The 17,215-nt window shown below is 41.8% G+C and overlaps 1 protein-coding gene and 1 long non-coding RNA gene across 2 annotated transcripts; both read left to right on the top strand.

Annotated features, from left to right (window-relative positions):
* Positions 1–4,417: 4,417 nt before the first annotated feature.
* On the top strand, positions 4,418–5,287 carry LOC308361950. Its single transcript, XR_013968564.1, has 3 exons — positions 4,418–4,588; positions 4,890–4,941; positions 5,186–5,287. It is a non-coding gene; the product is annotated as an uncharacterized lncRNA (long non-coding RNA).
* Positions 5,288–7,027: 1,740 nt separating this feature from the next.
* carm1l (coactivator-associated arginine methyltransferase 1, like) lies at positions 7,028–15,914 on the top strand (the record flags this gene model as incomplete). The annotated part of the gene is made up of 12 exons (XM_080835916.1): positions 7,028–7,190; positions 8,333–8,458; positions 9,696–9,805; positions 10,095–10,199; positions 10,468–10,578; positions 11,689–11,866; positions 12,956–13,046; positions 14,429–14,510; positions 14,759–14,844; positions 14,994–15,083; positions 15,596–15,733; positions 15,821–15,914. 12 exons carry the CDS (start codon positions 7,028–7,030, stop codon positions 15,912–15,914), a joined length of 1,374 nt encoding a protein of 457 aa, XP_080692042.1.
* Positions 15,915–17,215: the final 1,301 nt, after the last annotated feature.

Genomic DNA, 17,215 nt, shown 5'->3' on the forward strand with positions numbered 1-17,215 from the left:
ATATTTTATATTTCTTTAGTTTGGTAAAAGTTATTTATTCATTGGTCATTTAAGAACACTTAATACCAAATATTGAAATCAGAATGTGCACAGAATTAAACAATTTTCATAACGTACGTTGCTATTTCATACTTCTATCATCTAACTATTTCTTCAACTCCATTCTTCTCTCCAGATAAGTGTAACTACATGACAGATATTAAAGACATGGCTGTAAAGCCAGGAATGACAGGAGGAGCAGCTGGTGATGGCCAGCATGCGCAGGGTCCTAAGAAGAAGGGAAAGGGGGCAGCACATGGATGGAGAGTCCTTTTTTTAAGTTGTTTCCTGTGCACTGCTGTGCACCAGGGTAAGGACAATGATCTACCAGAGACCAGAGATAGGACCAAAGACAAAAAGGAAAAACAGAAGAAAGAGAAACTGAGAGAGAAAGAGAGGAAGAAGCAGGAGAAGAAGGGAAAGGCTCTGGGCTGGTATGATCGGTTACTGGGGGAAAGTGCTGCTCCAACCAAAGATGATAAACTGATGAGCATGACAGAGGAAAAGAGTCTGAGACAGAAAGAAGAGGGCTTGAGAAAGGCAGAGGCTTATGAAGAGGCTTTGTTACTAAGACAGGAGAAGGACAGAATGAGACTTGTCAACGCTCGTCACATTGAGAGGAGCCGAAAGGCTACGGAGGCCAATGTGGTGTGGAGCTCTCTGCCCATGAGAGCAGATAATGTTAATAGAGTCGTTACCTTCCGTGATCAGACATCTTGCAAGGTGTGGGCTACAATAGACAAGAAAAAACCCAGTCAGAGAGACTTGGAGTGGCGGAGAGTTTTGGATGAGGTCAGGAAGACCGAGAAGGAAAAAGTTGCTGAGAAGTTGGCCGAGAAGCTGCCAGAGAAGGGACCAAGATGGCTTATCTTCCTGAAGGGGATATCCTTTAATTTGAAGACAGAACTTGCCCTTCTTTTTTTGGCTTATACCATCGTTCTGTTTGCAAGGTTCTGTGCCAAGGCACTCAGCAGCAGCGGACAGATCCACTATTTCTTAACAGTGAAGAGACAGGTTGCTTGTCACATTACTGGGCAATGGAATCGGAAGTGTTTACACAAATATAACAACACTATGAGACAAAAGATCTGACTGCATTTTCACTTCCTCGACAAAATAAACTATTTTTATCAGACAAATAGAATACATTTTTCCATTGTAAGAACATGATTTGTCTCAGATAGTTATCATCTTTTCCAAAGATGCATTAATAGCTATAAACACATATTTCTAAATATCGAGATGTGATTCTTAGAGTAAAAAACATCAAGAACCAATGTGTTATTGAATATAACATTCATAATGTATCTATTGAACATACAACAAATAAAGGCATGGCAAGCAGAAAGGTTGAACCACCCATCCAGATGCGAGAAGCTCTACAGAAGAACAAACACATCACAACACAGGAAATGCCATAAAAAATAGGCACCTCTTATGAAGCCATTGCAAACATAAAACATAGCTGCTGCAAGTATCTATTTGGGGACCAGGCAGAACAGAAATACAAAATCAACACAGATGGTTTGATGCTTTTATTGGAGCAGGACTGATTCAGTGAGGAGCAGATGCTGAAACATTTTACATTCTAAGTTTGTGTGTGACAAAAACATACAGATGTGAAGAGAGTTTCTGTGATGTTCTGTATTCAGTATGGAATAATCTAGACTAATACAGGACTGGGGCTGTCATCAATTACTTAGCGTTTCTTTCTCATCAGTATTCCTTATTCTTTCCATCACCAATACCACCTGCGTTGTAAAGGGCATACAAATGTTATGTCCGGTCGTGTGCAATGACCGTTCCATGTCATGGTCCACACTCCCATCCACTCGGTGGCGATAATGTTGGTAATCTGTTGGTTTCCAATGTAGCCTAAATAAAGAGGAATCAAGAGTTCCGTTGTACGTCAGTACGTCGCGATAAGCGTCAAAATAAAAGTTCGCTCCAAAGTTGAGTTTGCCAATCCGGTCTGACAAATGTTTCAATGTTTTGCACTTCAAATGCCTGTTGTGCTGTCAACTACTCTATATAAATGCACTGTTTATTGCATTTCAGGACCACATAGCTGATAAAGAAACGTTGTATTCTTTACAGCTTGTGAGTCAAAGTGAATAAATTGAGACTGTAGACTGTGTTTAATGAACAGACAGAACAAAGTTGTACTTACTTGCTATAAGGATTTAATTTCACCCCCATATCAAGAATTCACAATTTGTTATTTTCTCAGCCACACAATATGAAGTTCAACCGTAGGCAGGTATTGTTGGCCAATTCTATGCATTTTATCACCTACCTTTTAACTCTCAGTCTCAGGCAGGTGGACTGACTCATCTTGATGTTCAAACACCTTTCTTCTAAGCAGCGTTTGTCATTTCCCAGAATTAGTTTTGAAACAAATTCACAAATACACATTTTTTTTTAGAAACGAAATACTTTTACACTAGTTGGCGTTTTGTATTTAAAAAATTATAAATTTACATTTGAGTTTTTATTTGCCGGATTCTAGGACGATGTAGCTTTGGGAGAACTTGCAGTTTGATGACCATTTCTTAATTTCTGGTTCTTGTATCATTAATATGAGACTTTTATTTAAAAAAAAAATACGAACGGCGGTCATACTGAAACGTACGTAAGTTCCCTTTCTGGCAAGTCGACCACGAAAATGTTATGAGATGTCTGACAGGGATGGAATGGGGGGCAAGCCGATCCTCATTAATGACATTATATTATGCCCTCCTGCGTTCAGCAATAGACTATGGCAGCTTTGTTTATGGATCTGCGTCTGATTCTCAAATCATGAGGCTGGAAAGAATACAGTCGCGAGCACTGAGGCTTTGTTGTGGAGCACTACAATCCTCCCCAATAGACAGTTTACATGTGGAGCTGGGGGAAACGCCTTTAGCTATAAGAAGGAAAAAGCTGTCCCTAGCCTACTGGTCAAACCTGGAAGGCCACAATCAAGGGAATCCTGCGAAAAGGGTGATAGAGCCATGCTGGGAGTACGAGGCCAAAAAAGGCAAGGGGTTTGGGTGGAGGGTGAGAGAATGGGTACAGGAAGTGGGGTTGAAAGAGGGAATGGTTAGCCCGACAGTGGCCATGTCACCAGTGCCACCATGGTTGTTCCCCCTGCCTATAGTGGACATGAGTGTTTTGAAGTATGCCCAGGAAGAACAGGAGAAGCAGTACGTGGCTGGGTACGCACTGGACCATATTGGGTGTACATATGCAAGACCTGTCCAGATATATACAGATGGATCAAAAGACCCAGAATCTGGAAAAACTGCAGCTGCCATGGTTGTAAAAGGGATGGGTGTCTGTGCCTCCTGGAGGTTGACAGATGAGGTGTCTGTGTACACCACAGAGCTAATTGCCATCATTAAAGCACTAGAGTGGGTTGAGGAGACTGGGCAAGAGGAGGGGCTTATTTGCTCTGACTCTGCAGCAGTGTTGGGCAGCATACAGTCATTTCGATCCTGTAGAATGGATTTACTAAATGAAGTGTACCTGTGCCTATATAGGCTGGAGCAGAGAGGGGCCTCTGTGTCTTTCCTGTGGGTCCCAGCCCATGTGGGCATATGGGGCAATGAGAAAGCGGATGGCCTAGCCAAAAAGGCACTTGAAAATCCAGAGCCATAGGTTAACATTAAGCTTGGGAGGGGGGAGGTAAAAGGTTTTATAAAGAGGGCTTTGAGAAAGCAGTGGCAGACACAGTGGGATGCAAGTCCTAAAGGCAGACATATGTATGCAATAAACAGAGAGGTTGGGAGAGAAGCCAGAGTTGGAGGTTGCAGGAGGGATGAGGTTGTAGTCGCCAGGCTCAGGATTGGCCATACGCTGTTGAACAGCACCCAGTGCATGGTAGGTAGGACAGAGACAGGAGATTGTATGTGGTGTCCAGGCCAGGATGAGACAGTGGAACATGTGTTGCTTGTCTGTCCAACATACCAGAGTCACAGGGAGCAATGGATAGAAGAACTGCAAAGAGCTGGATGTTCTGATTTTAATCTAGCTGCGGTTTTGGGGGATGGAATAAGGCCAGGGGAATTGATCAAGTTCCTGAAAAGAGCAGGGCTCTACGAGCGAATATGAATATCCCTTTTATTTTATTATTATTTTCTTTTCCTTTATTTTGTGTTGCTGAGACGCCAAAACCTGCACTGTCTAAATAGTGACCTGTAGGTGGCGGTATGCACCTGTTGGTGTAACCCGCCATTAATCGAAAGAAGAAGAAGAAGAAGTCGACCACGAGGCATGATTCCCTTCAAGCCATAACTCAGGCAGGTCGTACGAAAGGCGGTCATACTGAAATGTTCGTTGTTAAATACTAGCTGCATGCTGCTCTTCTTAGTTCCCTTTCAGACGGCCACGAGGCACGATTGCTTAAGAAAGTCAGTGCTCGTTAAGTTACAAAATAGAAATGTACGTGGAGGCTAGTTTTCATGACTTAACGAATAGCAGTGACGTTTCAGTGGTGGTCCTGGTTAGTTTATCTTTTGGTTAGAAAGTGCACTTTCTCTCCAGACACGAAGACGCACGGATTTGTCTTGTAAGTACACAGTTAATGGATTTTGACTGTCTTGTCATTTCTGTTTGTTAATACATAGTCCAAGAGCTGTCCGTCCGATGATTAAACATTTTTGCTGTTCACATAATGACTTCTTGTGATTAGACTTTTATCTATTTATGAGGACGTGTCGCAAATAATCTAGCGAGCTAATTTAATTTTAGCTAACTCTAACGCTATCCGATACGTGGCCGTACGCACGTTGTGAGGTTTGTCAATGGTCGAATGAAATTATTTTTAGGCCTAGCAGTTAAAAATAATACGCATTTTACTTGTTAATCAGGTTTCTGGTGGATATTTCTATGGGCTCAAGACGTCTCTACATCCTTGCTCAGGTATGTTGCGAACCATCGCATTTTTTTTCTTTTGCGTCCACGTGTTCCCATGATCAGCTAACACTTAATAGACTGTCCCAATGATTTATCCTCACTACCCAGTTGACCCTTTTGTGAAAGAAATTTAGGAACGTTTTAATGAGGGAGCAGTCCCCGAACTCATATCTTTCCAAGAAAAAAATCCCTGTGTGAGTAGGTACGTTTTGAGATAATGTAACGGTTGTGTTTGTCACTGTATTGCCAGGTCCAATATCTACTATGCAGAAGAACGGAGGCTCACTGTAAGTATGCTACTGATTGTAATGCAAAGCATTTAATGTTGACCTTACCTATTTTAGTTTTGTGACATGCACACCTTTTTATTTATTTTTCGGTTTTAACCCAAATCTAAATGTGGTTTTATTTTAAATAAAAAATATTTCATTTCAGAGTTGTCTACCGTGTGTGGTTTTTGTATTGAATAAAAGTTGTGGAGCTGACAAATGTTGAAGATAAAAACCTTTCCTTCTGACCATTATCCTTTTGTAAAGATTTGGGTTTTGAATATCTGAAAAAAAAAAAAAAAAAATTAATCTAGACTGTTTAATGAAGCATTTTTCTTAGCTATACTGAACTGCTGGCTCCTTTCTATCTGTCAAAATAAACGCATGTTCATCTTTCAAAACTTCATAAAGTAGGGAAAATGTATTTACCTAAGCTGTAATGGCAGAAGGTTAACAAAATTACACAAACTGAAGCCATGGGGTTTGTCTCCAGTGAGTACAGGTATCTAAGTGTTAAAACTGCTTTAGATTCAAAAGAGGTTCTTCTAATTTTGTGCAGTCAACCTGCAATACTGGCTGGCCTGAAGGTAGACCTGGGGGGTATTCCAATATGTGGTTTGGTGAGTTACCCAGATAAGTTAACTCATACTGAGCCCTAGTTACTGTTTATGGCAGAGGTAGTGACACACACGCACTCTGATTTTACCCATCCAGGGTAGTGATGCACACTCACCCGGAGCAATGAGCTGCCTTTGGCATCGCCCGGGGAGCAGTGATTGGGGTTAGGTGCCACGTCAAGGGCACTTCAGCCGTGGATGTGGGCATGGGAGAGCAGTGGTCTACCACTTCCCCCGCCCACATTTTTCCTACTGGTCGGGGATCGAACCGGCCACCCTATGGTTTTGAGCCCAAAACCCTAACCAGTAGGCCATAAGTAGTAAACCTGCTTAAAAGGATCCCTATGGCTTTGATTTGATAGAATTAAGCCATAGGGCTCTTCTATAAGGAGGTTTACCAGGTTTAGAGTTAAGTTATCAGGGTTAGTCACTTTACCACATACTAGGAATACCCCCCTGGAATGGTGCTGTTTTGAAAGCTAGCCGCCAAGAGGCTTGAGTTGAAGTGGATGCGCTTTCATCTAAATGTCGTCATGAGTTGGGGTATTTAGGGAAAAAAACTACACTGTTTGGATCTGTTAAATAAGAAGTCTTGTGGACCATAAGTAACCAACTCCCTCCTATCCAATTTGGAATCAAGTGGAGCAGCTCCAGGCCACAGTAAATGTAGTAGTATACTACCCACATGCATGATGGCTTTATAATAGACAAGTGTGTGTGTATATACATAGGTGAAGTCATCTGCAGTCCATGTAGGCCCAAACAGGCTTGGCTCAGACACCCACCTCCTGATTGATGCATCTGATACTTGTTCTGTGATAACGGGAAGGTGGTAAACTAAGAATTCATATTCTTAATGTCTAGAAAGTGTGTCATTCCAGTTGTAAAAACATCTGCTGAAATGATGGTGACTGCAAGTCTATGCAAGTCTGCAGTCTGCACACACAAAACTACACACAGTCACCATAAGGGGGCAGTAAGATGCCACATGCTAAAAGCCCTTTAGTTGCCCTCAATGAGTCAAACCCCACCCCAGTTGCAACTACACCAGTGTCAGACACTGCCTTCACACTTTTCGGCCCCTCCTCTCCGTGTACGGTGAGTATATGACAGAGCTTGTGAGAAGCCTCACGTCAAGTAAGCTGAACTACAGGAGAGCTGCCGACGCTTCCCTGGGGGAGGAGGGAACGAGCAGCACATGGGGCCATGGACGCCTCAGAGGAAGAGACCCGTTTCTGTGTCCGTGTGTTCTGTCTGAGCGAAGACCAGCTGCAGGGGGGCATTCAAGTCCCTAAAGATGGGCAGCACCGGGATCTGTTGTTGCAAGTCAGCCCAGAGGGGAAAGGGGTCAGCTTGGTCTTGATGGATGGTAAGTGACTCGTGTGTTGTGCACATCTAGATCTGAAGTCTGGAGAAACGGTAACTGAAGCATTAGTAGTTATATTTTAGAAACTCATTCAGTCTAGACGCTGAAAGTTCTAATGCCTGAATGTTCTAAGCATTTATGCATAGAGAGATGGCGAGAACACGTTATTTAAGACCTTCCAAGGCAGTTCGTATGACTTTGCCCATTATGCAGAGCCGGTGGAAACTGGGCAGATGTTTTCTTGGGTCATGAGACCCATTACCCTGAGAGCTGTGTATGCAAGTACCTATACACCTTTAAGTCATTCTGAGATTGGAGTCCTTGCAAAAGCCTGCTATCAGTGTCAGTACGTGCTTCTGCAAGAAGGAGTAATGGTCCAGGAGAGTATAACATAAAAAGCAAATGCATCTACTACAGGTTAGGTAAATTTGGCTTGAGAAGGGGAGGCAGTAAAATGAGATTCTGCACTCTCCCCTGTCTTTCTCTCCTGTCTTTCTCCCCTGTTTGTTGTCCCCTGTCTTTCTCTCCTGTCTTTCTCCACTGTTCTTTCTCTCCTGTATTTCTCCCCTGTTCCTTCTATACTCAGGTGGGCTGTATATCTATCTCTCCCTGTCTGGTTCCATTTTTGTTCTGCCTCCTGGCTGCTAAAAGTTGGATGAGATTTACTGCTAAATAAGATGCAATGCTAGGGCTGCTGAGGGTAGGGTCTTGCTGTGAGCCCGGGTTTGGGGGCTGGATGGGGGGGTCTACTCATCATCTCGGAGCTCTGGAGGTGGTGGGACCAGATCCCTGCCACAAAAGGACAGTGACTTTGCCAATGCTTGCAACTGTTTTCCACCACCATGGAATCGTGCGTCTGACTGCCAGGGAGATTCCTGTCTGCTGGTGTTTTGGATCAAAGAGTTTTTCTGCTTGTGTTAGCCACTGCTCAAACGTTAAAAAATATCATCACGACTTAAATTATGGTTGTAATTTGAATGCTGTCAATGTTTTTACAACAGTCAAAACTTCGAGGAGAATGAGTATGTTTGAATTTGAGATGTCTACTCTAGGGGATGAGTATATTTCAATTTGAGATTTCTACTCTAGAGGAGTATGCTTGCGTTTCTCTGGATGTATAGAGGATGTCACTCTCACCCTTACAGATGAAAGGACCTGTGTCCTCAAGATCACCATCACCTCAGAGACAGACTGTTGCCGTTTCGGAGCCCAGTCCTTCCTGGTCTCCAGGGGCAACATGAGTTCTGTGTTGTGCTTCAGGACATGCTCAGGTCAGACCTTCCCTCAACTATGCACCCAACACACACAAAGACACACACGCACACTCACAAATATTACAAATATCGATAATCACGCATGCATTGCTCATGTAAGCTCAGAGCTACACACACTATACACATACTTACACAAGCACTAGCATGCATCAATCACTCATCTCACAGCAGTCCCAGCCCAAACCCACTCAGCCCCGTTGGACCTTAAAAAAAGCAAATAACTCATATGACATTTGATATGGTACTGTTTCTCAGGACTCACTTTAACAAAACACATAAGATCTGCTTTTAATGAATGACTTAAAGAGTTATGCCTGTGTCAGTTCTCAACTGTAGTCATTGTATTAAATGACATCACTGATATTATACGTGTGTCATATTGCATGTGTAATAATAACCAACATCAGGCATCCTTGAAACAGCAATGAGGTCACCCCCGACTCTCTGAAGTGGACTCCGCTACACATGTGCGATACATCTGCATGCAGTGTGTGTTTGTGTGCGCTCTTCAAACAAGCCTCTGTCTCGAGCAGTCAGGAACACATGCGGCGACCAGGGCCAGGATCAGACAAGCGTTACGTGGAGGGGGGGGTGGGGGGTGGGGGGGGCGGGAGACTGCAAGCTCGGCTGGAGCTGTATTATTTCACCAGCCCGTCCATAGCAGGGTGTAATGGCCCTTCTTGACATGGTCCGCTTCAGCATGTGGGATGGAATGTCAGCGCGGCACCCGGGCCCCTATTTTCAGAGAGCCCGTTTGAGTGTGAGGTGTTCTGGCTCGGGATGAGGTGGAGAAAGGGGTGAGCAAACGTGGTGGTGCTCTGGAGTTGTTCCGGCTCCGCCACATGTCCGAACACGAGAGTTAACGCTTGTGCGAGTGCTCGTGCGAATGTAGCTCTCATACACCTAATGCACCCCGCCTGCTCTGTGTGCTCAGACAGGGTGGCATATGAGCTTTGCGTTTAGGCAGGGTGTGCTGTCATACTTCTCCATAATGAGTATGAGTTCATGCGATGCCAGTGATGATGAATAACAAGAAATATAAATCAGTGGTTGGAGAGCTTTGCAAAAGCTAGTCAAAGAATAGAAGTGAGGATGACATTAATCAGGTCAGTATCTTAAGGAGTTCATAGCACACAGATGGCTGGATTTAAAAGCCACAATAGATAAACAGGGTGGATCTCTGACTCTATGATGCACCGGCGGTATAAAACGTACAAATTGTGTTGTTTCACAGAGTACCAAGCCTTCCAAAGACTCCTGAGCCACAGGACGGAGCCTCGGGTGGAGGAACACTGTGTGTTTGACCAGCGAGTCGAAGGCTCCACAGCACTTCAGCACTTCCAGGTGGAAGCCTTCACCGTTTCACCTTTACTGGGCTTATCAGAGAATAATAGAATAAAGCTGTTTGTAGTAATAATACTATGTTTGTGTATAATCTAACTTTCCACTATCCTATCTCACCAATCGTCTTTTAAACTTCATCTGAACCTGGATCTGAAGTGTGATAGCCATGGATTTTTAATGTGTTTGCAGTGGTGGACCACAACTAAAAGTATTGCAATTATGTGTTCTCAGAAACTACAAACAGAAGGGATAAGAATTCTTTTTACATAATTCCTCACTCTCATTGTAGTCTTCTGGCTGTTTATTACAACAGCAGAACATGCTTCAGGACTACCTGAGGACTGCTACTTACCAGAAGGCCATTCTCCTGAATGAGGTGGACTTCAAAGATAAGGTAAGAAAAATGACTAGTAATGGATGATGTATCTGTATCACTTTCTGATTTTTATTTGTGCAGTCAATGTGAATCCATGTACAAATCTTTCAACTCAGTGTCGTTGTCAGACCATTATAAGGCCATCGACACTTAGACCAGTCAGAGAAATAAACAGGATTTTTTATTTTAAGCCAGTCCAATACACACTGGTTCTTTTTCATCCATGACAGAGCCCACATATTGATCATCAAAACCCTATGTTCTGCTCTTCTCACTCTGTTGTTAGATAGTGCTGGATGTGGGCTGTGGAACGGGGATTTTGTCATTTTTCGCGTTGCAAGCAGGTGCCAAAAAAGTGTATGCTGTGGAGGCGAGTGCTGTGGCCAAACATGCAGAGGTGAGGGTGTGCCACTGATTCAGTGTTTGCTCAAACTCCTTATGTGAGTTACTTATTTACATACACTATTATCCACAATTAACCTTAAAACTTATAACAATTCCATCGTTTAGAAATTGATGTGCAACTGGCCTTGAGTACGTATTCATTTCAAACGTTTTGCTCATTGCGGTCTATATACGAGCATGACATTTTCTGGCTTTTCCCAGGTCTAAATGCAGTTATTTGACACTAAGTAATAGGCCATCTGGCCTCATCAATGTAGCCTGCCTCAAAGCCATTTTGCCAATGATCCGTTACACCCCAGTTAGCATAAATATCTTTAATGTCATAATTCTGTGCAAATAAAATGGAATATCTGCTGTAATGTCAATAATGTAATTCGTCCTCATGTTGCCAACTTTTTCTCTTGGGTAATTGCAAAACTCTAAGCACGAAATATCCAGGAAATGTTTACTGAAAATAACAGTCCTGGACTGAAAACAAAAATGAGTAGTTAGAAAATGTAACAAAATCAAAGAGACACATCTAGAGTTTTCCAAACTCCCCTCAGAATGACCCTAAAGCGCCAAATTCAGAGTGCTAAATGGTGCACGGGTCCTTTTTGGCGCGCAAAAAAAACCTGCAATGGGGCAAAAGAAAACATATTTTCATGGGTGGGTGGATGCTCGCCAAACAGTCAAGCACCGTCAAGCATACGCGTCTCTGTTCCACTCTCCACTCGCACTGGAAAAAAACACAAAGGGGTTCATTTTTAAGAGAGCAACCAGATGTTTCTCCCAGTGGCTCCTCCACATTGCCTCTTATCTGTCTATGTTTGTGCTAATTTAGAGAAAACTTTAAAAATCACCATAGGCTAGTGTATTAGACCACACAGACAACCAATCCACAGAAACCCACTGTATGCTTGTTAATGTTTTATGTGCAGGTAGGCTCTGTCTAACTGCACTTGTGTGTAATACAGCTGGCAACAATAACTCTGCCAAAGATTTCTAGATCATTGTACTACACAGGAAAGTGTTGTGTTACTCTTGTCAGAACACAGATCATGGGCCCAAGCTCTTTGTTTGAAACTTGTTTGTATAAACAAACCAGCCTTTTACTTTTCAGGTTCTTGTGAAGAGCAATGGTCTGTCAGATAAAATCGTAGTTCTGGAAGGAAAGGTGGACGAGGTCACGCTACCTGAGCAGGTGGACGTTATTATCTCCGAGCCCATCGGCTACATGCTGCTGAATGAGAGGATGCTGGAGGCGTACCTGCATGCCAAGAAATGGCTTAAGCCCAAAGGTGAGCTGAAACTGTAACAATTACATTAATATAATTTTGAAGAGTAGCATGAACAGTCCCAACAAAGCTTTACACTGGTAATGTTTATTGTGTCATTTTTAAATTAATTATAAGCCAAAAATACTTACATGTAGTGTATGTAGCATCTAGCTGGCAAGCTACCATATAAGCCAATGGAGTGGTGGTATACGTGCTAATTGTATCCTAAAACTACCGTTTGAAAGCTTCAGTTAAGACCTACAATACTATGCATCGTTCGTGTAGTACATTTCAGATCAAACCGAGTCATTATAAACATATGAAAAGTTGTGTAGATAGCTTTATTCATGTAAAATATTCCTTGCTTCAAGCAGCCATGTTTTTCTGAAAATTCCCGAACTGGTTTCGCTATGTGCTCTGGGATAGCCCTTGGAGGTAAGTGAGCTCTCAAGTGAGCTCTCAAATCATCTTAAAAATAAGGGGTACATAGCACTCAATCTTATCCCTTAATCTTGATCAAATTGGGTATTGAGACACCACTAGCTCTCACATGAACGCGCAATTTCAAGGGTAAGGGGGAAGATAAGGGGTAAGGGGAAGTATTGAGATTGGGCCTTAATAGGCACCTGGGAGAGGTATTACCTTTGTAGCCATATAAGAAAATAAAATGGACAAAGTCCAAAAACAAAGTCTAAAGTATAGCTGAACAGTGATTTAATATGTGTTGTTAATGATGTAAGTGGAAATGTATCCTACAATAGTGTAGATATCTGCATTTCTGTGTTAATCAAATCTAATGTAAATCTGACTGTTTTAAGTCTTTCAAAGGTGCAAACATGCATATAGATCCAGAGGTTGAAGGTCAATCAGTGTGGACACACGATTTAAATCGGAAATTGGACACATTGAAACTTACTACGTGTAAAAAAGACTAGAAATTGAATGTTTATTTTTAAGCCTCGAAAGTTGCACTGGGTGCCTTTAACCCCCCATGGAGACCCCATGGAGAGAATCGGATCGGATCGGAGTACTGCCATCATGTGCACGCACTGAATGAGATCTCTTGCTTTCTTCTTTAGCATTTCTCTACCTCTGTTTTGTTCTCGTTAGGTATGATGTTCCCCACCTTTAGTGATATACACCTGGCACCATTCACCGATGAACAACTCTACATGGAACACAATGCACGCTCCAGCTTTTGGTGAGATAAGTAAACAGAGATTTTTGTAACTAAATCCTAGGCTTACTTTAAACTTACAGCACTGATGTGACTAGTGCATTCTGAAACTCTGACCGCTCTCCACTCGAATAACTCTCTGTTACCATGGTAATCATCGTAACCGCCCTAATCATAGCAGTTGTATAATGAGTAGCACTACCATCTGTAGAACTAGGTGATGTAGTTGTACTGGTATTTGTCATATCACCACAAGTGCCCATAGCATTTTGGTGTTTTGTAAACAGATCCCCAAAAGAGGACAGCTGTGGTGTTGGAGCAGTTTTGCAGCTGCCTACTGGTAGCTTGCACAGTTCTACTGTGGAAACACTTTTTAGCAGATGAGCTCACTTTTTCTCCCTCCCCCACAGTACTTGGTGGAACAATACATAGCAGTGTTTTAACAGCCCATACATGAAGCCGCCTCGCTCCCCCGCAGTCACCAACACAGCGTCTCAGACCGTCTCATACACAAACACACACACAAACACACACACACACACACACATCATGCATGTCTATTGCCTCTGGTAATTCCCCTTCATTGCAAATATAAGCAAGCACACTTTTGTACTCAAGCATACAATTCATGCACAAACACACAGATACATACACGCAGTGAGACAGACTCTCATTCATATCCACTCTAACACACACATGAACATATGCAAACACCCATGTGTACATACATGCACGCTCACTTACTGGATGGGCTTATGTAGTTAGCAGTCCTCCCACCCACCGTGTTTGTCCTTGAGGTCACTGTGCCATGACCCCTTTTGTGTGGGTTTCCAGGATGCTGTTAAATGCTTCAGTTCTGCCCTAACCCTGATTCCTGGCCCAAATCTGACAGCTTAAAGCCAAAAACAGAACTTCGGAGATTCCGAACCAGAGTCCTTACAGTGGAAGGATCAACTAGGACCCACAGCCTGTAGCTCGAGCTGTCTCATCTCCTTGACTTATTTGGTTCACTTTAGACAGGAGACAGGAATATCAGTTTTATGGAAGTTTCTGTTTTGGAAGCAAAACAGCCATGACATTGTAAATTTCACTGCAGCACTGGGGGGGCTAGCATTAAGCAGTCTGGCCAGCTCTCAGCTCTGGAGGTTTTCAGTCTCCAAAACATGGCGAACTATCCCCATGACTCATGAAGGTCTTAAGGACAAAACTGCAAAGCACAACTGTTCTATTAAAACAAAATGTATCCAGTTGTCTTTCAAATCTGCTGAGTGTGTTGTAATCTGTTACAGACTGTTAATTTAACAGAATGGTCTTGCACGGAGTTGCCTAATATTCGTGCATTTACAGTAACAGTGTCAATGTAATTTAAAAACTTGATTTGAAATGCATGCTGTCTTCCCTGGCAGGCAACAGACCTGTTTCCATGGCGTCAATCTGAGTGGGCTTCACAGCGCGGCTGTGGATGAGTTCTTCAAACAGCCAATTGTGGTACGTTACACAAATGTTGCACAAATACATAACCGCATATACCTTCTTATTTTTCTCACTGCTCAATCATCAAGTTATTGAGGAAATATATACAAATGGAGGAATATGAATAGGCTCCTGTACAAATATGAGAGGATACACATTCCTAACTTATTAATTTGTCTTATGCCTGACTAAACATGTTTTCCATATACTCTAACTGGATATGTTCACCTGATTTGATTCATGCCATTCATGTCTTCATCTAGGACACATTTGAGTGGCAGATTTTAATGGCTCGGTCCACAAAATACACTATTAATTTTCTTGAGGCAAAGGAGGAGGACTTACACAGGTTTTGTATTCAACTTGTCAAGTTTCTTGGTCAAGGTCATTTTATGTAAAAAGTGCTGTAACAATGTAACTTGTATACGTCTGAACTTTAACATTTTCAGTCAAAAGCCGTGATTCATTAAATAACTTGTGCTTGTTTTCAAAATATAGGCTGGACATTCCCTTTGTTTTCAAGTTGTCACAAACAGGACTGATCCATGGAATTGCCTTCTGGTTTGATGTTGCCTTTGTTGGATCCAGGTACATGTCATTAAATGGCGTCAAATTCCAATCAATAGCATAATGCAACAAAAGCACATTAAGAGGTTATCTTGTGTTCTTTACAAGATTACAGCAACCTCATAAAACTGCGTTGTATAAGGCAGTGGAGGCCAGAGATTATGGAAGCATCCATAATGGTGTTAGTTTCAATCTTGTCTATAGCATCCCTGTCCATCAACAATATCAATGTGAGGTCCTGCACTTTCTTTGAATTTGATTGCATTTTTTCCCATCATCTGTTGAATCTTTGTCATCCTTGTTTCAATCACATAATTAAAGTATTTTTCATTTTTGTGTCTTGTTGCACATCTTTCCCTAATATGAATTGCATTTTTTTTGTTTAATTTCATAATTTTGTTGTCAGTTCAATCCTGAGCCTAGTAATAATAATGTATGCATTTTATATATAACTGTTTGATATGGCTATGATGAAGGAAAGCAGCTTTGATTCCCTACATTTAGAATGATCTGCTAATGATTATTTCCCACAGAATGACTGTATGGCTCTCAACAGCCCCAAACCAGCCTCTGACTCATTGGTACCAGGTCCGCTGCCTCCTTCAGACACCGCTGTTTGCCAAAACAGGGCAAACGTTATCAGGAAAAGTTCAACTCATAGCCAATAAGAGGTACAAAAGTACTACAGGAATTACTCAGAGATATTTTCTACACAATCCTTTCAAAGAAATAAAAACAAATCAATCTCTCTTGTGTAGGCAAAGTTATGATATTCACATCATGGCAGTAATTGACCAGTCAGGATTTAAGTCTGGCAATACACTGGACCTCAAAAATCCTTTCTTCAGGTAAGGGATTGTTTGTGATGCTACTGCAAAGTTCTGTCATACCTTACTTGACAGTAAGAAATTGCACCTATTTTGGTGTTGACACAAAAGTGATGGGGAAGTGAATTGTTTGCAGAGAAGGTATCCAGTATTACAGTATCAACCACTTCATAATAGTTGACTATTTAGAGCAGCAATCACAAGTTTTTTTAAAATGTAGTGCCCTTTTTGTAAAATGCATGTCTGTCTGCTTGTCTAGGGTGCCCACTTGGCTTCAGGCATAAAGTGCCCACAGCGGGAGCATAGAGTGTGTCGACACCAGCAGGGCATGATTGGACAGGTTAGATCAGTGCCACTCAGGCTGGAACTGTGCCCTGGGACTAGGCTGGGTAATGTACACTATAGAAGCAGAGAAATAAAATGGGTGGGGACAGTGTCTGTGAAACTTTTAAACGTATCAATCATATGTGACTACAGTACAGCCAGGTTAGAATAAGACTTTCCTATCCGGGTAGTTTTTGTTTCTTAGCAGTAAACTCAGTGTTCTTAATTTTTCCTCATATCTTACAAAATGTTGAATTATCTTTTTCACTCTAAATGCATTTATGTCCCAGTTCCACAATAATAATAAATCTGCTTGTAGTGATTAATCATAATGGTTAAAATCATGCATCTGGTCCTCTGTGCCTCCCACAGGTACGCCTAGGAACAGCTACTCCTGGCCTCAGACGTCATCCTGTCACACTTCCATTTCCACCGACGTTTTCTGATATGCTGATTAGGCTACACTAAAATCTGATTAACTTTTTGAAATTTGGACCTTAAGAAAACTGGATCTTGTATTCCAAGAAGAGTGTTGATAAGGCCCTGTTTTGAAAATACAGACACATGTGTTAGCTATTTGTTATGAGTCATGAGTGTTTTTCTAATAATTTCATAGTAGGCTAAATGTGTGCAGTGGAATGTTTTATAACGGCTGAATTCTTAATGTTTGAAAATAAAGTTGAATTATAAAAATGTTGAGTGTTTTAGATCAACATTTTCTATTATTTTAATGATATCTGTGATATAACAGTTAATGTAAAGAGCCTATTACAATGCATGCACTAAATATAGGCTGCGGTCAGTTTTGGTTGTTCAACATAACGATGTAATCTTGGTTGTTGTATTATTCGTAATGGCATCAAAAAGACTGTATAACTTTAAAGGGTATAATTGAGAAAATAAACTCATCCAACATACAAAACAAAATAATTACACTGAAAAGCACAAATCTGTGGGTACGGACAGGATTTCTTTCATCCGTTTTATGCCAATTTTCATTTA

The sequence above is a fragment of the Sprattus sprattus genome, assembly GCF_963457725.1.
Source record: "Sprattus sprattus genome assembly, chromosome: 3".
In the NCBI taxonomy this organism is placed as follows: Eukaryota; Metazoa; Chordata; class Actinopteri; order Clupeiformes; family Clupeidae; genus Sprattus; species Sprattus sprattus.